Source organism: the organism of the source record quoted next, unplaced genomic scaffold (assembly GCF_019419815.1).
Source record: "Pyrus x bretschneideri cultivar Hongxiangsu unplaced genomic scaffold, Pyrus_bretschneideri_v1 Contig7, whole genome shotgun sequence".
Taxonomy (NCBI): domain Eukaryota; kingdom Viridiplantae; phylum Streptophyta; class Magnoliopsida; order Rosales; family Rosaceae; genus Pyrus; species Pyrus x bretschneideri.
In genome coordinates, this window is record NW_025999809.1 from 10,642,199 (window position 1) to 10,666,954 (window position 24,756).

The 24,756-nt window shown below is 37.2% G+C and overlaps 4 protein-coding genes and 2 long non-coding RNA genes across 9 annotated transcripts; 5 read left to right on the top strand and 1 right to left on the bottom strand.

Moving 5' to 3' along the window:
* The first annotated feature begins 7 nt into the window (after positions 1-7).
* On the top strand, positions 8-2,084 carry LOC108867248. The gene is made up of 3 exons (XR_007254293.1): positions 8-80; positions 1,356-1,420; positions 2,024-2,084. It is a non-coding gene; the product is annotated as an uncharacterized LOC108867248 (long non-coding RNA).
* A 703-nt stretch (positions 2,085-2,787) lies between these two features.
* On the top strand, positions 2,788-3,134 carry LOC108867249. The gene is made up of 2 exons (XR_007254234.1): positions 2,788-2,929; positions 3,021-3,134. It is a non-coding gene; the product is annotated as an uncharacterized LOC108867249 (long non-coding RNA).
* A 2,501-nt stretch (positions 3,135-5,635) lies between these two features.
* On the top strand, positions 5,636-7,442 carry LOC103945219 (berberine bridge enzyme-like 15). The gene has a single exon (XM_009355760.3). The coding sequence runs from the start codon at positions 5,687-5,689 to the stop codon at positions 7,289-7,291; it is 1,605 nt and encodes a 534-aa protein (XP_009354035.2). The 5' UTR covers positions 5,636-5,686; the 3' UTR covers positions 7,292-7,442.
* Positions 7,443-10,961: 3,519 nt separating this feature from the next.
* Positions 10,962-12,536, top strand: LOC103945218 (berberine bridge enzyme-like 23). Its single transcript, XM_009355759.2, has one exon. The coding sequence runs from the start codon at positions 10,962-10,964 to the stop codon at positions 12,534-12,536; it is 1,575 nt and encodes a 524-aa protein (XP_009354034.2).
* Positions 12,537-14,338: 1,802 nt separating this feature from the next.
* LOC103945061 (berberine bridge enzyme-like 22) lies at positions 14,339-16,229 on the top strand. The gene has a single exon (XM_048574263.1). The coding sequence runs from the start codon at positions 14,611-14,613 to the stop codon at positions 16,192-16,194; it is 1,584 nt and encodes a 527-aa protein (XP_048430220.1). The 5' UTR covers positions 14,339-14,610; the 3' UTR covers positions 16,195-16,229.
* A 782-nt stretch (positions 16,230-17,011) lies between these two features.
* Positions 17,012-24,099, bottom strand: LOC103945062. Of its 4 annotated transcripts, XR_007254524.1 has the most exons (10): positions 23,876-24,099; positions 23,728-23,783; positions 23,503-23,617; positions 21,510-23,014; positions 19,433-20,796; positions 19,140-19,267; positions 18,392-19,032; positions 18,151-18,263; positions 17,451-17,995; positions 17,012-17,241 (listed from the first exon to the last, which is right to left on the bottom strand). XR_007254524.1 is itself a non-coding variant. In XM_048574262.1 (8 exons), exons 1-8 carry the CDS (start codon positions 23,791-23,793, stop codon positions 17,659-17,661), a joined length of 4,269 nt encoding a protein of 1,422 aa, XP_048430219.1. In that variant the 5' UTR covers positions 23,794-24,099; the 3' UTR covers positions 17,325-17,658. The 4 variants fall into 4 exon arrangements, 1 of the variants encoding a protein (XP_048430219.1); XR_007254522.1 differs by having other exon boundaries at positions 23,728-24,099; XR_007254523.1 differs by having other exon boundaries at positions 17,012-17,247; positions 23,728-24,099.
* Between the last annotated feature and the right edge of the window lie 657 nt (positions 24,100-24,756).

A 24,756-nucleotide genomic window follows, 5' to 3' on the forward strand; every position in this document is an offset into this window, starting at 1 on the left:
TTTTGGTGTGTACAGAGCCAATGGTATGTTGCTAACGAAGGCAAAAACAAGATGCAGTTTGCTGCATATAGAAAACGGAGGTTAGTTTGATTCCAACTCCTTTTTTCAGTTTATTTGAATAGAAAATTGGTAAGTTCGAGTCCAATTTGATTATTTCTTGCTTTTCTGCTGCCTGTCTGCTCTCCCCCTTTCTTGCTGCCGTCCATTGCTGTAAAAAAATAAAAAATAAAAAATAAAATAAAACCATTTGCCAAAACCACCAAAGCCACAAGAAAAGACAAGTAGAATTTTATATTCTCTGCCCACTTTTATTCATGATTGCTGTTGGCTTCCATTTTTTTAGAAAGGAAAAGTCCCGCTCTTCTTGGACAGTACCATCTTTCTCAAAACATGGATTCGGAAAGACATCTAACAGAATATATTTTGAGTCTAAATTATTAAATTAGGAGAGCTAAGAAGATATTAATAACTCTAATTTCTCTTTTAGCTACCACCTTGCTCTCCATTTCTCTTTTTCCTCCTGCTCTGCTACTTTTTCAGTGTTACAACCTCTATGCAAAAAACACATTGTATGTGTTTTGCATGTTTTTGTTCATGCTTCTATTCTTTGTTGTCATTGTGGTGACTCTGAATGGAATTCTCAGTTATCTATTCCTCTACAATACATGATACATCTTATTTTTGTTCATTGACAGATGATGCCACATGCTTGAGATTTTTATGCCATCACTCTGTTGGTTCTTTTGTGATTGTTATTATTTGTTTTAAAATGTGTATGCTGTGTGTGCACAGATTAGAGCAGAGATCTATGATTTAAATTCAAAATAATCCTCACATCAAACTTAGTTAAGTTCAATGTTGTTTTTTGAAACTTTGTATGCTGTTACCAATAACGTTAAGTTTAAATCATTTTATCATAACATTATGTATTTAAATTTAACTAATAATGTTAAGTAATAAAACGACGTAACAAAACAACATTCATTGAGACACGCCAAAAACAAGAATCTTCATTAACGTTATTAATAAACCAATCAATATTTCATAATTTTTTGCATGTAAGTGTACTAATATCGATCCAAAGCCGCATGGCCTACCTGTGTGGTCAAATCTTTTGATATAACAATCACTCGACGTTTTCAATGTACATAGCATTAATCTTTAGTACATTAATTCAAATAAAATTGTGGCTCAAGGGAACAGTTAATGATCCACATGGCATCAAAGTATCTTACTCAATTGTATATTACACATGTGTATTGCATTATGTGTGTGCGAATACCTTTTTTCACCGTCAATCTATATTAGTTTTGAATTCTGAGTTGATTTAACTAACAGGTTTCTTTTTATTTCAGATTAATTTGGTTCTCGCTAAATGAATCAAAGATCATAAGACTAGAACCAATGGTTTCCAAAAAAGGTTGGTTCTTGAATATTTTCATTTATGCTTTTTCAGTTCTTTGAATGGACTTCCTATAATCCAAAATGAGCTATTGAACAACTCTTTTGCTACATTGTGTTTGCAAATCAATATTTAGGCTAATAATTGAAGGATGATTCTTTTTTGTTGAAAAATGTAATCTGGATTCTTAAACTGTGGCGGTTAATGTGGTTTTTAGGTGAATTTTTCGGGTGGGGGAGATGGGGTGGGTGGGGGCTTTAAATTGTTATTCTCAATTGGTATATAAATATGTGCAAATCATGGATATCATGGAAGAATTCAAATGTTTTTTCTGCATTAGGTTGGAGAGCATGATCATTTTCTGTTTACACATCACAAAGTTTGTTTTGAGTACTTCTCACGCCATTGAGGCACAAATGTTCTTCCTGCATTAATTAATGTTTTTTATATCAAAATTTAATAAATTCAATTTTCCTTTGTATCCAAATATGTATTAAAGTAATTGTGATTGAAGTTTGTTTATGTCTGCTTTCCAAGATTTATTTTTTGTTTACATGTCGTACTCCGTTTATGAATGGTTTTTGGTTAACTGAAAGAATGCTTTTCATTCTTGGTTTTCAGGACTTTATCTACCGTTTACAAGTCAACCCCATAATACCAAAGTACAAGAGAAGCAAAGATTTGAGGTGATTTTTGCTCTAACTTATTTAGATTTTATATTCTGGGTTAATTATCAGCCGGATTCTGTTGCTAAATTTAGAATTGTAATTTGGTACCACTACTGCCACCTGCCGCTTCAGTTTTCACATCCAAACGCCACAAAATGCTAATTTTAAATTCTAGGTTATGGGTAAGCATTATTATTTGGAAGCACAAATTATTTTCAGCCGCTAAACCAAGTTCTAAATCTTTTTTTGTGTAGTTTACATTAGGCTATCCAAGCCCTATTTTAAATGTATGATTGGTTTGCGAGAAATGAATGAAAAAGAGAGTCAGAATACCCTGTGAGATGACTGATTCCAGAAACCATTTTAAATAAAACATATCAAAAGTGTTGAACGGAGAGCTAAAAGATTATTTGGATGGAAAACAGATTTCACTTTGTTTTCTTTACTCAAAGTGCTTTTATTTAATCCGGTTCTGTTTCGGTTGCGTAGTTTGTGGTTCGCAGCGACTAAGAATTGTTTCCTAAGAAATCTATTGACCTAAGTTCTTTTGGTGGGAAATTAGGGTTGCTGATGTTAGCAATGGATTGAGTCTTTCTGTTTGGTATGATTATATCTCTGAACAAGCATTAATAAATAGAACGATTTTGATCAATAATTTTATTCGGTCAAGATTCAAACTCCCATTGTAGAGCAAACTATAACTCAAACTCCCATTGCAGAACAAACTAGAAGTCAAACTCCCATTCCAAATCAAACTATGAGTCACACCCCCATTTCAGAGCAAACTGGGAACGAGGAGAAGCAATAGGGCATGGCTATTTCCGGGGCATCGGTCGTTTTGAGATTCTGGTGTAATTAGGTTTGAACATTCTGCTCCTCTGCTTCTTGATTTATATATATCTCGAATTTCTCTCAATTGCTAATGGATTTATCTTCTTGGGAAATTTCAGAAAGTCGGGTCGTGTGAGGAAGAAGCTGGTTTGTTGCCATTTTTAGGTATATAATTATGTGCCCTGATAGCATATTCAAAGCCTATTTAGTTATATGGGTTTTTTTTTATTTATCTTTCTAAAGCTTTTGTGCCTGGATTTTAAATATGTGATTGATAATTACGTAGCACGATAATTGTCAAGCATTTGATCATTATTCATGAATACAAAATCTTCATTCACAAATCACAAGTATATGATGAGCTATTTAGAAATTCAGCATTTCCGTCATCCAATTCAATAGCATTGGGGATACTATGCTAGAATTCTATTACAGCTCCAGTTAAGAGATGTGAAGCATGAAGAATATCTCTTTAGGAAGTGTTAGCTAATCCGGTTAATTGGTCAACGAAATTAGCCATTTCTATCATCTAGATTGGATAAGCTAGGAAGAATGTTAGAATGATTGGTCATATTCGTTAGCCCTACGTTTTTTTATTGCATAATCATGGAATTGACACGTCATTTAGTCATAGTAATTGATGTAATAAGTACGTATCAACTGCCGCATTCACTCATCTATTCTTCTCTTCATTTAGGTAAAATGTATCTTATTCGTGCAGTTCAAGGTGATGCATTCAAGTCCCGCAGCAACGCGCGAGCACATTTTCTAGTTAAAACTAAATTGTCATTAGATAAATGGATTCTCAAAATCTTAATTTGTTAGAAAACGGGCTAAACAAACATGCACGTGGGAAAGTATACAATAATTGAACCCCAAAACTTTGAGTTATTAGACCATCTCTAAAGAAGGTGTCAAATTTTGAACATAAAATTTAAATTGTGACAGCTTATGTGGCATTTTGACATCTTTTAAAGTTTTGTTCTCCAACCAATATGTCAAATTAAATTATTATTTTATTAAATAAATTATTAAACTAATTAAAATTTAATAAAGGACATTTAAAGTTTAAGCAGTAATCTGTTCACTTTCCTTGATTGAAAAGAAGAAAAAAGTAGGATAATTGCAACCTCAACTCAACATTAATTATAATAAATGATTAAAAATTAAAAATTAAAAAAATACATTTAATAATTAATAAAAAATACATTTGAAGCTGCTGTTAAATTTGACAACAACCTCTTTTGCTGCTAATGCATGTCATCGCCGCATAGGATTTGACACTTCAGTTGAAGAATATTAGTGTGGTCTTTTTTACTATTATAACTGATGTGTACATTTTGGCATCTCCTTTAGAGATGCTCTTAGGAGAGGGATGAACTTCTTGTCTTGAACAAATTTTTTGTATCATATTAGTAAAGTGTTGGATGTTGTTAATTAGGGGTGGTTTTTGTACATTACCGTACCAAAACCTCTGTACCAATTACCATACCAAATATTTGGTACGACAAAATCTATTATCATTACCGTACCAAACTTTTGGTATATCGAATATCGGTATACCAAATAGTTTGGTTGGTATGGTATACCAATGGTAATTGCCACTTTGTTTTACGCCACTTAGTTTGCCCAAAATCTAATATTTTTTAATTAATGTAGAAGTGTAAAAAATATAGAAAAAATATATAAACGCTTGTAATGACAAGCTTTACAACTTTCGTGAAGAGCTTAACTTTGAAATTCACCATTATAATCATATAAATCATAGATCAAAATTTAACCGTTGATTGTTGTTTACATTTACGCTTCATTTTTCTCATCAAATTTTGTTTTTATTCGGATTTTCTTTTTTGAAAACATGATCTATTAGAGGATGTAGGAAGATGAACAGTTTGGATCGTTGATATTATGTTCAGAGTTTTATAGTTAGTGAAAATATTGCTTGATGTTTATAAAGTTTTTACAAACTATATGACATCGACTCATATTTCAGTTAACTGTAAATATCAAAACGTGATATCAAAGATCTGAACCGTTCATCTTCTTACATCCGCCAGATGATCATGTTTTCAAAAAAGAAAACTTAAAAAAATGAAATTCAGTAAGAAGAATAAAACGTAAATGACAATCGACGATTAAATATAAATTTAAGGTTTATGGATTATAGTGTTGGATTTTGAAGCTGACCTCTTCATGAAAGTTGTAAAGCTCATCACTATGAGTGATTGTGTATTTTTTTTTTTACATTTTTTACACTTCTACAATAATTATTATTAATTTTATTAATTTTTCCCTCAAATAATTATATAAATAAATACATAATATAATATTAATAATATTGGTAGGTACGGTATACCACCAGTACTGATTTTGGATACCAGTACCGTACCGAAATAGTATGGTACGATACAAATATTGTACCATTACCAATTGGTACAAATTTTTGGTAATAATTTGGTATGGTATGGTTGGTAGGACGGTTGGTAGAGTAATTTGGTAAAAATTTCCCCCTACTGTCAATTATGAATAACATATTTAAATGAGTTTTTAATTTCACTTAATACTACGATTTAGTAGTATTTTTCTTCACTTATAAGTACAAAATCTTATGTTTAATTCTTGTCAAAGGCGAAATTCAATCCAAAATGATTTCATATCACTAAAATGATTTGATATCCATTAAAATGATTCCATATCCACTAAGAGACCTTCAAACTTCTATAAAGCTGCACAAGACACTTGGCTATTTCCTCAGCACCATCGAACTTCCAACAAGCAAAACAAAATGCTTCCAATCTTTTCAATTTCTTCTCTTTATCTTTTCCTTGTGCTATCAACTTCATGGGCACATCCTCCACCTTCAACACAAGAAAATTTCATCCAGTGCCTCTCGCATTATTCTAACACTTCCATTCCATTCTCTTCAGACTTTCTCACTCCAAAAAATTCTAGCTTCACTGCTGTCCTTGAATCATCTGCACAAAACCTCCGGTACTTGGTCTCTTCAGTGCCAAAGCCGGATTTTATTTTCACACCGGTGCATGATTCTCATGTGCAAGCCGCCTTTATTTGCGCGAAAAAGCTTCGAATCCATCTCAGGTTCCGAAGTGGAGGCCATGATTATGAAGGCCTCTCCTATGTCTCCCAAATCGAAACACCTTTCGCTGTTGTTGACCTTGCCAAGCTTCGATCCGTCAGTGTTGATATTAAATCCAACACTGCATGGGTTCAAGCTGGTGCCACCATTGGTGAACTCTACTACCGAATTGCAGAGAAAAGCCAAACTCATGGTTATCCTGCCGGGATCTGCACAAGTCTAGGAGTTGGTGGGCATATAACTGGAGGTGCATATGGTTCCATGATGAGAAAATATGGCCTTGGTGCTGATAACGCCGTTGATGCACGAATCATAGACTCGAATGGGAAAATTCTTGATCGGAAAGCAATGGGAGAGGACTTGTTTTGGGCAATAAGAGGAGGTGGAGGAGCAAGCTTTGGAATCATCCTTTGGTGGAAGATAAAGTTGGTTCCAGTTCCACAAAATGTGACAGTTTTTTCAGTTGTGAAGACGTTGGAACAAGGTGCCACAAAGTTCCTCCATAGATGGCAACAAGTAGCTCCATTTGTTGATGAAGATCTCTTTATCAGAGTTTTCATACAAGTATCAAATGATAGCAAAACGGGCAATAACACTATCACAACTGTTTACCAAGCTCAATTTCTTGGAGATTCTAAAAGATTACTTAATGTTATGCAACAAAGCTTCCCTGAATTGGGTTTGACAAGAAATGATTGTACTGAAACAAGTTGGATCAAATCGGTGCTATATATAGCAGGGTACCCAAGTGGAACTCCTACTGAGATTTTGCTACAAGGAAAAGCTACCCTACCCAAGATCTACTTCAAAGCCAAGTCAGACTTCGTCAAGAACCCGATTCCAGAAATTGCGCTCGAGGGGCTATGGAAGAGGCTGCTGCAAGAAACCTCTCCAGTGATGCTTTTGAATCCTTATGGCGGAATGATGAGCAGGATTTCTGAAAGCGCAATACCTTTTCCCCATAGAAATGTTCTCTTCAAAATTCAGTACTTGACTGTATGGCAGGCTGGAGATGAGGCAGAGCACATGGAATGGATTAGGAAGCTTTACAGTTACATGGCTCCTTATGTCACAATGTTTCCAAGGCAGGCATACGTGAATTATAGGGATCTTGATTTGGGGACTAATAAAAAGAGCAGTACAAGCTTTATTGAAGCAAATTCTTGGGGTTACAGGTACTTCAAGGACAATTTTAATAGATTGGTGAAAGTTAAGACCAAAGTTGATCCTGATAACTTCTTCAGGCATGAACAAAGCATCCCGCCTCTTCCACAAACTCAAGGCCATATATAGATGGCTAGGAGCTTCGATATGGTGTTTGCAGAAGCTCAAGGGTTTCGTTGCTATGATCTGTGTGCTCTGTATATGCTTCTGTGTAGCCAATTATATACATTGGAATAAAAATTCAGAGAAGTCTATTTGCCCTCTATTCTCTAGTCTCTGTTTTGTAAAGTAGTGTAATGTTGCTAATTTGCACTCTCTGCAACAATGAGTTTATTGTGGTAGATAATTTAAATACAATATTTCTCATCATAGATGAGATTAGACTAGTTGGCTAGGATAGTATGCTAGCCCCCTTACACCCAAGTTCGAAACCCCTTCCCTGTTGATTAAAGTAGTTTAGAATATAATATGCCTTATAAAAAATATGGCTTAGCCCAACTTTTCTCTAATTTTTAGGCATTAGTCATTCAGCTAAGTTATATAAAAGAAGAATTTACAGTTAATTATACTCATCAACTAATTTGTAAATAATTCTCAACAAAATGTAGGTAACCATAAGCTCAAAAAGGGGGGAAAACGGTAAGAAAATGGGGAGAGGGTCTCCAAGGCAACTAGGGCACAAAGTGGTGGTCTTTTTTCGTTATGGAAAAATCAAATTCTATTTCTGTTACTGTTCTCCATTCACATGCTCGGTACATCCATTCTGTAGCCACTGATTCGAGAGCTGGTGCTCCTTGGTTTCTATGTTGTGTATGATTATCCCCAGAAAGAAAACCAACCTCAACTTTGGAATGAGTTACTTCATCTTCAGCCTGCTAATGCTCCTTGGATCCTTCTTGGAGATTTTAATAATATTCTTTATCTAGACGAAAAGGTGGGTGGCTTAGAGTGTTGATAACTATTAGAGTGTTGATAAGTCCAGCCGAGCCTCCATTCACCTCTAAGGCCTCACTTCTCAATTTTTGTCCCAGTTAGAATTTTAGATCGGTCATTTATCAGATCTTCAGTGGAACTGTCCATCCTTCCCTCTCTTCAGACCCCCAACGCAACCACCTTCCCTCTCCCTCCCAAATCTCACGACCAAGCCTCATGCCCCGTTCCGAAAATTTCATTTGTATGCCCAATTTCCAAATTCTCGACAATCCAATCTCATCCCTTCAAGCCCAATTCCTTTTTTGGGTATTCCATTTTATTTGAAGGAATTGAGACAGTTGCAGAGAGATTGTGAACAAAGAAGAAAATCTTTTCTTTTTTTTTTTTTTTTTTTTTTTTTTTTGCTTTGGTCTTAGATGTCATTTTATAAGAAGGTAAAATTGGTATGAATTTTATTTATTTATTTATTTTAAAATGTGGATGGAGAGATAAATCAATAAGATGGGTTTATCAACACTATGTTTTGCCTCATGAAGCTTTGTATGCCTAGCAGTTTGATTGCTTTAGTGGAATTGCTGCCGAGACTTTTCTTTGCAATTTTATTATTTTATCAGAAAAAAAAATTTGGGTAAAGTACAAAAAACTATCTCAACTATTGGTGTCACGACACTTTTATATCTCATCTTTTAAAATTGACAATGTCATACCTCATCTTACGAATTTGTGCCAATGTCAGACCTCCGTCAGTTTTTCTGTTAATTTCTTTGTTAAATGCTGACGTGGCCCGACATGTGTCACACTCACTAACCCAATTGGATTAAAAAATAATTAAATATTCAAAAATTAAAAATATATATACATTAAATCTCTCTCACTCTCTCCTTTCTCTCTCTCTCTCTCCCCCTTTCTCACCTCTCTCCTCTGCAACCCAAAACCCCTTCCTACCCGTCCCCCACCACCCATTTCTCCATCATCACCACTACCGTCACCTTAACCACCACGAATTGCCGCCGCACTATCATCAAGTCATCTGCAAGCTCTGAAATCGACATGGTTGAAAACAAGCAGGGCATATACATGCCGAAGCAGAAGAAAGTCGTGATCTTGTGGGACTTGGACAATAAATCCCCTCACAGGTCGCCGTACCAGGTGACGATGGCGCTGAAACAGCTAGCCCAACGCTTCGACGAGGTTTTGAGTTTTGGGTTTGGGGAAGACGGGAGGGGGGAAAAAGGGTGAGGGGTGGATCTGGTTTTGGAGAATGACGTCGGTTTTGAATAAAAAGGTAAATCAATGGCGGCAGAAGCAGAAGACGAAGAAGGCTGAGAACGAGGGCTTCGTGGCGAAGAAGAGGAGGGAGACCCAGTCCGAAGTAGGAGAGTACGCATTGGGGAGAAGATCGTGCGATACGAATCCCGATCCGGGTCGGATGTCATTGGACGAGCCTCCGGCTTCTTGGGACGGGTATTTGGGTTCGAGAGCCCCTCACCCGAGGCTGACCCTGATGGTTTCGGTTATGGAAGAGAGCTGGGAGAGGAGTCCAGGCGGCTCAGCTCAGACCAAAGACTATTACAATTCACAACAACGGCGGAGCTTCGAACGGCCAAGTTTCGATCGATCCGCAATGGCGGAGGTTGATGAGCTGAAGTTGGGATCAAATGCTAGATTCTCCCCTGCCACTTTAGAATTGTTCTATGGGGCCTAGTTGTTGATTACAAAGAAAGAATTGATGAGTTTGATGGGTTCGAATTCGAAGTTGAAGTTTATTGAAGATGATGAGTGTGCGGAGGAGGGCGGCGGCGGCGCTGAGATTGGCTCTGAACCTATTTGCAAAAATACGGTCTGGAGATCGCAACTACGCCGTTCCACCGCATCATCTTCCTCGACTACTCCGCCTCCCTCACTCTGCCACCCTTGATTTGCACCTGGACGCCCAAAACGATGGCGTCGACCTGAACTCGGACTGGGAACCGGTCTGATTTGCGACGAAGTCCGAGTCTGTGGGTAGTGGGGGGGACACGGGCCAATGGGCAAGAGTTTGGGGGGACAGGTCAATGGGCAAGAGTTTAGGGGGACGAGTCAATGGGCAAGAGTTTGGTGGATGAAAAAACCAAGGTGGGTTTGGGCGGTTCTGGGCACAGTGAGAGAGAGAAGTGGGGAGGAAGGAGACTACAGTGGAGAGGAGAAGGAGAGGCGAGAGAGAGGGGAGAGAAAGGGTAGTGGAGGACGGGTGGGAGGGGGTTTTGGGTCTTCTGGGATGCAAAGAAGAGAGAGAGGCAAGAAAAGGTGGGGGAGAGGAGAGAGAGAGATTTAATATATATATATATATTATTTTTTTAATATTTAATTATTTTTTAATCCAGTTGGATTAGTGAGTGGGACATGTGTCGGGCCACATCAGCATTTAACAGAGAAATTAAGAGAAAAACTGACGGAGGTCTGGCATTGGCACAAATTCGTAAGATGAGGTATGACATTGTCAATTTTAAAAGATAAGGTATGAAAGTATCGTGACACCAATAGTCGAGGTAGTTTTTTGTATTTTACCCAAAAAAATAATACGCTCAAAAGAGTTTTACTCATTAATTCAAAGGGTTGCAAACAAAAGTTAATACGTCGTTTTAATTTTCCTTTGCAGAACCTGCTAACTGACCATTGATTGTATTTCAAGAAAATGTTCAAACGTTCTATACAGACACAAGAATAATTCTTTATAACTGATATCATTAATAAGGAAATTTTTTATTTCAGTTTTAATGTTCTTTAATTTTCTTCCCGTTAATTTTTTCTTACGTATTTTAGGACAAAAAATTAAAGTATAAATGAAGCAGCTAACAGAAGTAAAATATTGGAGGGGAAGCAAATCATGGCTCACCTTCTAACATTTGCAATAGTTTCTCTCTTCTCAGTTTCTTCTGCAACATATGACCTCATCCCGGAATTGAATTTTTATAGTTGCGTTGGCTTCCATTTGACAGGATCCTTGACCAACGTAAGCACATTTTTGTTCGATCCTCATTCCCCTTCATTTTCGTCTGTCTTTGAGTCCTCCATCCAAAACCTCAGATTCAACATCACGAATCAGAAGCTTCAATACATCATCACACCCTATCTATACGAACACGTGGAAGCTGCCATCATTTGTAGCAAAATACATCGCTTGCAGGTCAGGATTCGAAGCGGGGGTCACGACTATGAGGCCCTCTCTTACAAAGCTGATGTACCCTTCATCATCATCGATCTCGTCAAGCTTAATAAGGTTAAAGTTAACAGCAAAGAACACACTGCATGGGTTCAATCCGGTGCAACACTTGGTGAGCTTTACTACCATGTTGCCAAAAAGAGCAGAGGAAAACTCGGTTTCACAGCCGGTGTTTGCCCTACTATTGGTGTTGGTGGACATATCAGCGGTGGAGGTCAGGGCGTGTTGATGAGGAAATTTGGGCTTTCAAGTGATAATGTTGTGGATGCAATCGTGGTAACGGCAAATGGAGGTATTGTTGACAGACAATCGATGGGAGAGGACTTGTTTTGGGCCATTAGAGGAGGTGGAGCTGCAAGCTTTGGAGTTGTACTTGAATGGAAGATCAAGTTGGCTCCGGTCCCTCCGAAGGTCACGGTTTTCACAATCCCCAGAACCCTAGAACAAAACGCAACCAAATTGGTTCACAGGTGGCAAGCCATCGCATCCAAGTTTCATAAAGATCTGTTCATAAGAGTCATTCTTTTTGTGGGAAAAGGTTCCAGTGGTGGCAAAACAATCCAGGCCAACTTCAATGCCTTGTTTCTTGGCACCATTGATCAACTAGTCCCATTGATGAAAAAGAGCTTTCCCGAGTTGGGTTTGAAGCCTGAGGACTGCAAGGAGATAAACTGGATTCAATCTATTTTCTACATTAATGGTGAGAACCCAGGGCAGCCATTAGAGCTTTTGTTGGACAGAAACCATGTGCAAAAGGGCTTTTTCAAAGCCAAAAGTGATTTTGTGACAAAACCCATCTCAGAAAAGCACTTAGAAGCCATATGGAAGGTGATGCAAGACGGTGAGGCTCCTGGAATAATGATTTGGGATCCTTATGGTGGAAAAATGGCTGAGATTTCAGAAGATTTTACTCCATTTCCACATAGAGCTGGAGTCTTGTACAACATTCAGTACTTCACGAAGTGGTTTGAGGGGGGAGCTTTGGCTGAGAAGAAGCATTTGGAAGGGATCAATAGGGTTTACAACTTCATGGCTCTATTTGTGACCAAAAACCCTAGGACTGCATATATTAACTACAGGGACTTGGACATTGGAAGAAATATCAAAGGAACTTTGGAGGAAGCAAAGGTTTGGGGTGAAAAGTATTTCAAGGGAAATTTTGAGCGATTAGCCAAGATAAAGGGTAAGGTTGATTATGAAAACTTCTTCAAAAGTGAGCAAAATTTTGTGCCAATTTAAGAGTTGTTTGATTTTATAATCAAATTGACGAATTTTAATAATACCCTCCCTCCATCCTTTTTGCTGTATTTTTTTTTTTAACTGGGATGGGGGGTGAGTTTGATTGGCACGCCTGATATGGCTCTCGAGTCACTTAACTCAGCATTGGGCAGAGAGGGCTTAGCAAAGGCCAATCCAGTTGTCAGATATAGCAAGGCTAATGAGAAGATTAGACCACCATAGTTGAACAAGGAACGATTCCGCAAGATTAATGAATGGGATAACAATCCTTATAAGCATGATTCAGTTTTAGGTCATGATATTCAATGCGGTTAAAAAATCTTTTCCATTCAAAACTCTAGTCACGTTAAATAAAACGGCTAATTGACTTGATGACCAGAATAACTTTTTACCGAAATTCGCTTATATTTAAAACAATTAGAATTATCACAATAAAAACTTACATGACACTTAAATAAATATGTAACTTTTTACCGAAATTCGCTTATATTTAAGACAATTAGAGTTATCACAGTAAAAACTTATGTGACACTTAAATAAATGTGTACGACATAGAAGAACAACGAGAAACATATAAAATAGTGGATCAGTAATGTGGATAACTATCAAACCCTTGTATGTGCCGCATCACGTTTGAAAATGTCAGCAGATATGACCCTTTCAACACATGTTGCTCCTAGAAGCCTAGAACAGGAGGATCGAGTCAGGCATTTTTCACCCTCGAAGAGGAGAGATTTTTCAATGTGATCGGCACACAAGATGATGCATCACGTGTTATTATACAAATGATAAGATTTGTGTATTAAAAAGTTAATAAGCTTAAATGTTAAAAGGGTCCCTGTGTTTCAATCATTAGGCCAATTTAGTTCTTGTGTTTTCAATTTAGCCAATTTGATCCTTGTGTTTATCTCTGTGAGCCAATTAAAGACATTTCCATCTAATATCTGTTATAAAAAATTCATAAATTATTATAAAGTTATTTATAAAAAAATTTATTTGATTTAAAATATTTAAAAATGAAATAAAACTATAAAATAAAAGAAAATTTATTCTCTTATATGTGCTATTATCATATAAGAGGAAGGGTAATTATATCTTATGAATTTTCTTATGAATTTTTAAACAGAGATTGAATGAAATATTCTTAATTGGCTAATAGAGATAAACACAAGGACTAAATTGGCTGAATTGAAAACACGGGAACTAAATTGACCATATGCCTATAACACAGGGACCATTTTGACATTTAAGCTAAGTTAATAACTTAAAAAATAAAATTTTTCACTACTTACATAAAAACATATGGTATACCATCCGTATTCCTGTTACAATGAAATTTTTCTCCTTGAAAAGAGAGTGAGAGCTAGCCGGTGCATTTAACTATATATGATGAAGATTTCGTTCTAGATGGAGCTTTGTACTTAGTTGGCTTGCAACCATGCAGAACTCAAAGCATATGGAAGTCCCACATGCATTAGCCTATATATTTTGCCAATTTGCACCAAGTGGAATTGGCTACTATACTTCATTAATAAGAATGAATTCAGTTGGCTCCTTCAACTAGTGCTTAACTCTGAAAAGTGACAAAATATTAAAACACTCATTAGCTTTTATATGCTTATTTTTTTTACTTATCATCAAATCATAATTTGACATTGAAATAGTTAAATATTTTATAAAATAAAGTTAGATGACTTGCGTCTCAACACATTATTGATTACAATTTTAACAAGAAAACAGTAAGAGTAACTTCAAATACCGAGTGCCGACTAAATTATAAGCAAGGGACAACCTTTGGTTTTAATGTGGCAGATGATAGATATTCTCAATTCACTCCATCGGAATCATCGCTTTCTTTGGTTTTGTTCCTATACACGCAGCGGATGAGCAGAAGTAAAAACAAGCCGAATTCAGCATATCTAATAGCTAGTTAAGTTAAATATTCCACCCCCACCAAGAAAATATACCACTCAAAATACATACATACATACATACATACATATATATATATATATATGTATGTATGTAGCCAAACCAATCTATCAAAATCTAAAGGCCTAAATTCCTGAAACAGATGGAGTTCATTGCACTACTAGCTTCTTTGTTCTTGGTCTCAATTGCTTCGGTAACTTCTGTTTCAATCAGTGGTGAAAATTTCTGTCAGTGCATGGCAGACTACAGCAAAATTTCTGACCAAAACATTCACACCTCAAACTCTTCTTTGTATTCATCTCTTTTGCAATCTTCCCAGCAAAACCCTAGGTGGTTAAACTCCACATTAAAGCCTCTTCTCCTTGTCACACCTTCCCATGAGTCTGAAATCCAAGCAGGTGTTCTTTGCAGCAGGAAACTTGGCCTGCAAGTCAGGGTTAGAAGTGGAGGACATGACTATGAAGGCCTATCTTACCTCTGCAAAACCCCATTTATCATCATTGACCTCATCAATCTCCGTTCCCTCGAGGTCAACCTTGCAGATGAAACAGCTTGGGTGCAGTCAGGAGCTACACTTGGTGAGCTTTATTATAGCATTGCCACGAAAAGTGGGGTCCATGGATTTCCAGGAGGTTTATGCCCTACTGTTGGGATTGGAGGGCACTTGAGTGGAGGTGGGTTTGGAACCCTAATCAGGAAGCATGGCCTAGCAGCTGACAATGTCATAGATGCTCGGTTAATTGATGTGAATGGAAGAATCCTTGACAGAAGAACAATGGGTGAGGATTTGTTTTGGGCCATTAGAGGAGGTGGGGGATCAAGTTTTGGGATCATAGTTTCATGGAAAATCAAATTGGTTCAGGTTCCAAAAATCGTGACAGGTTTTACAGTTGACAAAACCCTAGCAGAAGGAGCTACCAGCCTTGTTCACAGGTGGCAACATATTGCAGACAAATTTCATGAAGATCTTTTCATCAGAGTCATAATTCAGAATGTGGGGAGTGGGAATCAGAAAACGGTTCAAGCATCTTTCCAATCACTGTTTCTTGGAAAAATTGACAGGTTAATCCCACTGATGAAGCTGAGCTTTCCAGAGCTGGGATTGCAGGCAAAAGACTGCATTGAGATGAGTTGGATCCAATCTGCCCAGTATTTTGCTGGATTCCAAAAAGACCAGCCCTCAGATGTCTTGCTATCTAGAAATCCCCTCTGGAAGATGAATTTCAAGGCTAAATCCGACTTTGTGAAGAACCCAATACCCGAATCGGGACTCCAAGGGATTTGGGAGAGGTTTCAGCAGGAACAAAATGTGTACATAATTTTGGATCCATACGGTGGCAAAATGAATGAGATCTCAGAACATGAAATCCCATTTCCTCACAGAAAAGGTAATTTGTTCAACATACAGTACATAGTGAAGTGGGATGGAATTGGAGTGGAGGAAACCAACAAGCATATCCACTGGATAAGAATGCTTTACAGATTCATGAGCCCTTATGTTTCTAGGTCCCCAAGGGGTGCCTATATCAATTACAAGGACCTTGATTTGGGTGCCAACGAGCAAAACACAAGCTACTTGGAGGCAAGTACTTGGGGCACAAGGTACTTCAGGGGTAACTTCAAGAGGCTGGCACAGGTGAAGAACAAGGTCGATCCAGATAACTTCTTCAGGAATGAACAAAGCATCCCTCCTCTTCCTTCTTTGTTTGAAGTCACAGAGGTTTGAAACAAATGTTTCTTCAGGTTTAGGTGAATTCCCTGTCTATTCAATGCCAGGCATAATGAGTAAAAGGACCTCAAAAAAAAATTCTTTTGTGTCCTGTTTCTATGATGAAATCAAGTGCTTTTTCATATGCAGATATCAAGTGAAAAAACATAAGCAAAAAATCCACCTCGTAAGCTTATATGGATCAACCAGCATGTGAAAAGTTAGTCATTAGAAAAGTTAATATTTTCTTACCAAACAGTACCGAGCAACATAAGTCTTGTAAGATTTCCCATAGTGAAGGAATTAGCGGCTAGCATTTTCTTTTAGGAAAACTAATGAAAAGGACTTAAAAACTTTGAGTTCTAACGATAAGGACAAAATAAAAGGTAAAGTGAATAGTATCAGGATTGATTTTTTTGTGTAAAAATGTGATTTTTCGTTAAAATGAACAGTACCGCGGATTTTTCATTAAAACTCCCTTTTCTTTTAAGAATCATCTGGTATTTCATGCCACATATGTTGAAAGTAATACCGGGATTTTCTTTCTCTGACCTTCATTTCTGTTTGATCTCTGTTTTTAATTTGAGAGAGCAGATGACAAATTTGTTTCTTGCCTTTACCCACCAATTTAACTCTTAAAATACAAATTTTAGGGTTTCTCTAGTATGCACTGATGCATGGGATATGCTGAGATTTAAGCGATTAGATCCTTAGCCATTCGATACTTGGCCACACATCTTAACCTTTTATTCATTAGGTGTATGCCTACATTATAATATAGTAAAATTTTCTGCAAATTTTATCGTTACTGTATAATTTTCGGAGAAATGTGTGGTACTGAAAAATGAATAAAATATTCTTCAGATGTAGGCCATACATTATAATATAATAAAATATTCTGCAAATTTGTCTCTATATGTTTTTCAAACAAATTATTGTGTGGTACTAAAACGCCAATTGCATAGTGTAATAATCTAGTTTTTGGAATTGGTTACTATGATACCTCTTTTCTTCAAATTGTCAAGTGTCCTTTTGTCCCGAGACATTTTTGCAATTTGCTCTCTTCTGTACCTTACAATATGCCAATTAAGATGTTTAGGAAAAGAATAAAACTTATTTCACACTCTGCCACTGCCAGGCATGGTAAGTTGATCGAGAATTTAAAGTGATGTATTTGCAGGAAAGGTTAAAGCTCAACAAAATTTACACATCTGGTGCAATGAATTTCAAAACAAAATCTACACTCCATCACAGTAACTGGCTTAGAAACTTACAAAGTTCTTCGGTGAAAATAACAAAAACGCATTCACGTCGGATGTCTCTGAATCCTCAATTTCTCCAAGATTTGCAGCCTACTCAATGGTCGAAATCAACAAAATTTCCTACTCCAGATTAACCTCAATTCTCCCAACGAGAAGAAAATTTCAACGATTCTCACAACAATCTACGTGTACAGTTCAACACATCAGAGAACCCTTGCAGTCAGCTTTGCAAGACAGTGTCCCAGGCTCGGGTCTTATTTACACCAGGTGTTTGTAGAAGGTCGAATGAAAAATCTTGTTGCTTCTTCGGCAGCAAAGAAAACCACTTTCTTATAGACTCAGCTGGACCGGACTGACTTGCAATGGCTGCAGAGTTCGCATTATTCTGAATAATTGTTTTGAAATCAGAAGAGAGAAGCCCCAACAATGCCGTAACAGTGGCAATTTGAGTAGGAAGACTGACACTCGTTGCAGAGTCCCGACATAAAAATGCAGATAATTCCCCCCTCAAGATTTCAACTTCTTTATCTCCATATCCAAGGTCATTAACTCCAATCCTGAAAACAAGTAACATATCGTTAAACTCAAGTACTGGCAGAAGTACCATTACGACATTTGGCTTTATATAAAGATTAGAAGAAAGTAAAGAAGAACAATAATTCCAGCAGAAAAAGAAAAAGGAAAATGCAAGGGAAAGTAATCAAAGACATACCTCCCAAGTTGACCAAGGAGAACAATAATTCCAGCAATCACATTCTCAGCCATGCATGATTCCATAACTTTTAAAAGCCGAGGGATAATATTAGCACTTGTCCATTCCCAACTCTGCATTCAAAAGAGAAAAACCAGCAGCAAGTCCAAAAATTAGTACCTAATAAACCAATAAATTATCAAAACCGAAAAGACAACAGCAAATTGAGAAAATTCATACTCAGAAGGATATTAACACATACCATGTTTATTGCAACCAACTCCACCAATGATAGGAGGTCACTGAGATCACAATCCATGAAATTGGTAGTAGTGTTTGAATGAATAGAAGCATTCATTTGGAGCCTTTCTAAAAGCAATGATGTAGCAGAATCCATAGAAACAGCATCCTCAAAAAATGGGCAATTGATACATGGACTGAACATGGTTCGAGAATTGCTCGCAGATGGAATAAAAGAACTAGCAGTATCTGATGAGCTTACTCCCTCAAGGTATGTAACAATAGATTTCAAAATAATCACTAAATTGGAATTGCCAAAGTTAAAAAACTTCTCTCCACCCAGATAAGCAAAAACATGTAGGATAGTCAGAATCAATGAATGATTGGACCAGCTTATCAGCAAAATATTGTAAGACATCTCGCAAATAGAACCAGTGTGGTCAATTGCTGCACATATTGATGCTAATACAATGCTCCCTGCTACCAACTCATCGGCTGATGCAGGTCGAGAGGATATATGAACCCCATCAATCAGGATCTCTGAAGATTTGTCCTTACACACCACAAATCTTCCATTTATTAGGAATTCCTCCATGATATTAAGTGATTCCTCCAAACTACCAAATTCTGCAAATATGCTTCTCCCTTCCCAATCAGACATCACTGCACAAAGGGAAAAAACAGTATGATTAATGAACAAAATCCAGGATGAAACCAATAATGGCTTTCTAAATTATAACAAACATGATCAGGGAAAAAAATCAACAGACCTGAGCACATGTGTCCAACATAAGAATCCAAGCAGGGGGTTGACATCCAATTCAAGCTCCCAAATTTACTCAAAGCAGCAGTGGAGAAGTTAAGCAGCAACAATGAAAACAATACGCAAACCTTTTCCCTATACAGGATCACCAAAATAAATCAATTAGAACATATATCCACTAGTAAACTAAGCATAAGACCTCTTTATATATACCAACTTGGCAGTTCGAAAATAAAACAAGATTAAGATCAACATAAGGACCATGAGAGAGAGAGAGAGAGAGAGAGAGAGAGTATTGACTTGGGAAATAGTTTTTCTTCAGTCTTGAGAGCAAGCAGAGTTTCTCGCACCCTCCAATCTGTATCAGTAACCAAAGGGCATTGTGTAATACAAGCTCTGAAGGCATAACGTATCCTAGAAATGCTGCTGCTGTCTTTAAAATTACATAACACCACATATCCAAGTTCACTTCCAAGGGGGAAAACAGCCTCCACGTTTCTTGCAAACGGAGCATCAGACATCAGTCCAGCACCAGAGTCCTCGAGATCACAAGCTTTTGTAATTGCAGAATTACCCAAACCGTTCCCGCTCTTCCCTAGTATGTCAAGAGCATCAACTTCAACTCCACAAGAGGGTGGCCGTTTTTCTTTACTTGACAATCCTTCACAGTAGGATTCCTTTAATGAAGGTTTAATCTTATCTGCACTGTATGCTTCAAGGCCTTGAACCTCAATCTCAGGAAGTGTAGGAGACAGTGGCATTTCCATTGCCATCCTGTAGCATTCCTCATCAGAAGCATTGTCCAAGTCTAACAGTTTCAGGTAGTCCCCATCAGTTACTTCATCAAAACTTGGCAAAGTTTCAAAATCACTTGTAGCAGACCCATTTATGCCTTTTCTGCTTGCTTGAGCAACCCCTATCAGCTCATTAGCATTTAATGGAACTTGTCTGCAAACATTTGCACATCCAAAGACTTCATTTTCAAATTTATCGGCCATATTTTCCTCATTACTGTCAGCATATTTCTGCATTGCCAATTTATCTTCAATACCTTCATTTCCCTTTTCATATAGCATTCCATGCATTGCATTACCCTGCAGACTAGGAAGGAGATATCTCCCTTCTTCATAAGGTATTTTCATTTGCTTGTCCAACAAAAAATGCAAAACAGAAAGGTTTTCCTCTACCCGCAGGTGCAACTGCTTACCCTCTGTATATAAACTCTCAATTGATTCAACTACCTGAAGTATCCTCTTTCTTTTCCTGCTATGCTCATTAACTCTTCCAACCCCATCGGTTCTAACAGGACTTCTGACACTGTTTTCAGCAACCACAGCAGCATTTTCATTGCAATTTATTTTGGTAACCTCAGCAGACAAGTTGGATATTGTTGGTTGCACATTCTCTTCAACCAATTTTTCCTGTGAGCCCAACAACTGTCTATCAGAAAAAGATTCCATACTGGAATGTATTGCACAACTCTCTAACATTTTTCGGTTAGAGCCTCTGACTGGAGACTCCAATATAGAATCAATACCTGAGATAGAATCACTGCAATTTCCTCCAGATAAAAGAAGAAATGGTGCAGTATGTTGCGTGGCTTCCCTTGCATCCAAAACTGGGCTGCAAGGCTTGAGACGCTTAACTCCACTTTGAAGGTTCATCTACAAATTGCACAAGTCCATTTCAGTAAACAGAAAAGAACTACAATGTTGTGAAATTCAAATTACTGATAATATTCGGGTAAATAGTGTAAAAGTCCAAGAAAGAAAGATTATGCATGTTAAAGACAAGACATACCCAAAAATATTAAATAAAAACCCATGCATTGGAAGCAAAACTAAATATTTGAAAGGTTAACTGGCATAAGTCACATGTAAAAGGAAACATGCAACTCTCTGACACAAAACTACAACTACAAAATAGGTGCGAGAGTAAAATTATCACGTTTTCCCCATTTCTAAGAAGAGAACAAAAGAGGAGCTGAGTATTTTCTTTCCTATGTTTCTACTTGTACTTGGAGGTAAAAGAAACGTTTCAGGGCTAGACTAAAGAGTTCAAACATATGACTCACCAACTTAAGACACCTTTTTGAAGTTTGAACCTTGTTAGTGTTATTCTGGTATTATTCTAAAACTTTCCAATCATCGAACCAGATTACAACACTAAAAGCCATTAGATGAATAAGGTTCATTTGTCATCAACAAAGCCTGAAAAAAGAAAATAAATCAACAGTAGCTGTAGCAAATGCTAAAACATGTACATTATGCTCCGAGTATAGATTCCTAAACACTATCATGAAAGCTAACAACACTAATTATCTACAAAATCAAATGGAAATATGGTAGCAATAGAGATTAGGCTGAAGAAAACGAACCTTTTTTGGGTTGTCTATACCTTCAGCACTATGTGAGAAAGCTTTATTTAGCATACCCAGGCGCTGTGAAAATTGATCAAACTCCACTTGCAAGCGACCTAGTTCTCGTTGCAAGATACTGTTACGACTTCTTTCCAGCTTGACCACTTCTTTAGCATGTTTTTTTTGCTTTTTCTCAAACTTAAGTTGTTTCTTCAAATAATTCACTTCTACACTTTCAGCACCCCTATCTTTTTGAAGTTCTACAGCAGATGCATCAATCAATTTTCTGGAGGATAATTCCACAATTTTCTTCTTAGCGTCGCCCAACTGCCTAGACAGATGATCAGCACGAGATTTTTCTTCCATAGCCTTCTTCCAATTCACTTCCACAAGCTTTTTCTGCTTTTCAGCTTTCACCCTCTCTGATTCTGCCCCTTTTTTCTCCTTTATTACCTTCTGTTTTTCAATTTCATACCTTTTGTTCACTTCCTCAAAATATGGATGCTCCAAAACCAACTTCAGTTCATCTGATTTACTCTCTTGGAAAGCTACCCCACTTCTATTGTTATCAGATTGGGCGTTTGCAGCCTCATCCGATTCTCTTAAACGCCTAATTTCATTTATCTCCTTCTGTAACTCATCGATCTTTTTCCTACACTCTACCAATTCCAAAGACAATCTTTCAACATGACATTTTTCTTCCATAGTCATCTTCCTATTGGCTTCAGCAAACTTCCTTTGCTCTTCAGCCTTGGCCTTCTCTGAATTTGCAATCTTTCTCTCCTTGACCACCTTCTGTTTTTCTCCCCCAATCTCCTTGTTTGCCTCAACAAGCTTCAATGTCTCAGAAGCCAAATCAGAACGTGCTTTATGAGCTTCTTTCTTCAGCGCCTCCAACTGAAGCTCATAATTCTCAGCCTTTTCTCTTTCAGTATTGGCATGCTTCCTTTCGTCATCAGCCTTACTTTTTTCAGCTTTAGCAGCTTTTCGTGCTTCAGAAGCCTTCTTCTTCTCCACTTCAACAATCTTACTTTCTGAGTCTGCCCTTTTCTTCTCTCTCTCAATAAGCTTCTTGAGATGATTAATTTCCCTTTCATAGTCAGCAACTTGAGCTTTAAGAAGGTTTACTTCACCTTTATCTTCAGCATCTGCATTTTCTCTCTGCTTTAGAGAATATATCTCAGATTTCAACCCAGAAATATCGTTCTCCAGAGATGCCCTAGCAGCAGATTCTTTTACTTTCTCCTCTTTCTCAACATTGGCATTCTTACATGCTGAGTCTGCCCTTTTCTTCTCTCTCTCAATATGAACATTGAGACGATAAATTTCCTTGTCCCGGTCAGAAACTTTTGCTTTGAGAAGGTTTAGTTCACTTCTATATTGAGCATCTACATTTCCTGTCGGCTTTAGGGAAATATCAGATTTCAACCCAGAAATTTCTTTCTCCAAAGATATTCTAGCAGCAGATGCGTTTTCTTTCTCCTCTTTCTCAATATCTGCCCGTGCTCGCTCTTCCTCTAGTGCTGCAAGTACAGAGTTAGAAAAGCAAGAAAAGGAGGTCAGTCACTTGGAAAAGTTATAAGCACACTCTCTATCATAACTATTTACAAACTAACATTGCATATTGACTGGACAGCTTCAGAAAAGCATTTCATTTTAACCTAGTTTTGCATCTGGTTCTAGATTTCGACACATAAAGTGACATCGTGTTTAACATGAAACATACAAAATCTCACGGGTAAACTAACAACATTAAAGCATAAATTTGAACAGGAAGGGAACTAAAAAAGTATAACCTGCTTTGACAACTAACTAAAACTTTAAAAAATTTCAACATAAAACAAACAGGTACCCAATTTACAGCTACTTGAAAGGAGCTTCAGACGTAAATTTCGTTAACATCCCACAATCCAAGTGAGCCATGTTCAGAAATTATTAACATTTCAACAGCTTACTTAACAATACTAAATTTTTAATGTCTCAAAGATCCTATAGATCCTATAAAATTTACCTTTCTTGAGATTGGAATTCTCGGCTTGAGCTCTTTCAACCTCCTGTTGAAGTAAGTGCACAGCTTCCCGCAGTGCATTCCGTCCCTTTTCGAGCTTCGAGTACTTATGTTTCCACTGCACAGCAAGCATAAAATTGGGTAACAATGAAATCGAATACCAATAAATTCAAAATATTAAAACTTCAGAAGAAAAATAAATGAAAATTTGAAAAATTGAACCCTTACCGTAGCACAGCACGAATTGACCACCTGGGGATTCACTGGCCCGTCTGCCACCATTGCTGCAATCATGTCGCCAAATCAAAGAAGCTTTAGAAATGAGTGGTGAAAAGTTAACGAATTGATGTAGAGAGAGAGCGAGAGAGAGTCGTACTGGTTCTATTGCAGTGGGACAAAGGAGTTGAAGTGGTCCATTAACAAGCAGCAAAAACCCTAAATCCCCAAATTGTTGATGAATCTCTCAACGCAAAAGAGAGCGAGAACCCAACACAAATTACAACTGACTATTGAATACTGGCAGTAAGAGGAAGGAACCCTTTTTGGTTTGGGTCGGTAAACCCGATTCCTAATCGGATCCTTAAACCCCACAATCCTCTTTTTCTTTTTCTTTTTTTACTTTTTTTCTTTTTTTCCAAAAATTTTGCACTCTCTCTCTCGACCACTTGAAAACCAAAAATACACAATCGGATTGCATTCTGGTCTCGGCCCACATTCAGATCCAAGTCCATTTCAAACCAGCAATTAGCCCAGCCCAATATGGTATGAAAAATCAAATGTGTGTGGTGGATGTATGTTTCAAAACTGGGCCAACAAGTGTTGCAGTATTATTGGTTCATGTAATTAGATAAAGAAACGAGCGTTAGCAAGTCTTGAGACTGCCTTCAAGGGCGCTAGCGAATACCCGTGGCGAATGGTGATCATCGCCAGGGATGCACGTGTTCCATGCTACAATTTCTCCGATTTCTTCAAGCAGTCACGCCCTAAGTATTATCCTTTTAATAAAAAAAAATTCCAGTATACATTTCGAGATTTATTTTCATTAATGTAATTAAGACACTCAATGGCATGTTTACTTAGCAAAGCATGAGAGAAGAATAAATCAGGTAACCTAGGATTATAGAAAGTAAAGAAAGGAAATCAGATCAACTATCCTCATAATTAATCAATTCATGATTTTAAATACTCAATTACGGATTTTAAGAGAAAATCCACCCCTTACATAGAAAGTTAAGAATTGAAACAACTACACTCGTA

Coding starts and splice junctions, on each gene's coding strand:
- LOC103945218 (XM_009355759.2), top strand. CDS start 10,962: ATGGCTCACCTTCTAACATTTGCAATAGTTTCTCTCTTCTCAGTTTCT.
- LOC103945219 (XM_009355760.3), top strand. CDS start 5,687: ATGCTTCCAATCTTTTCAATTTCTTCTCTTTATCTTTTCCTTGTGCTA.
- LOC103945061 (XM_048574263.1), top strand. CDS start 14,611: ATGGAGTTCATTGCACTACTAGCTTCTTTGTTCTTGGTCTCAATTGCT.
- LOC103945062 (XM_048574262.1), bottom strand. CDS start 23,793: ATGATTGCAGCAATGGTGGCAGACGGGCCAGTGAATCCCCAGGTGGTC. Junction 23,015..23,502: donor GAATTCCAATCTCAAGAAAG/GTAAATTTTATA, acceptor CTGTACTTGCAG/CACTAGAGGAAGAGCGAGCA. Junction 19,033..19,139: donor TGTTGGACACATGTGCTCAG/GTCTGTTGATTT, acceptor CCCTTTGTGCAG/TGATGTCTGATTGGGAAGGG.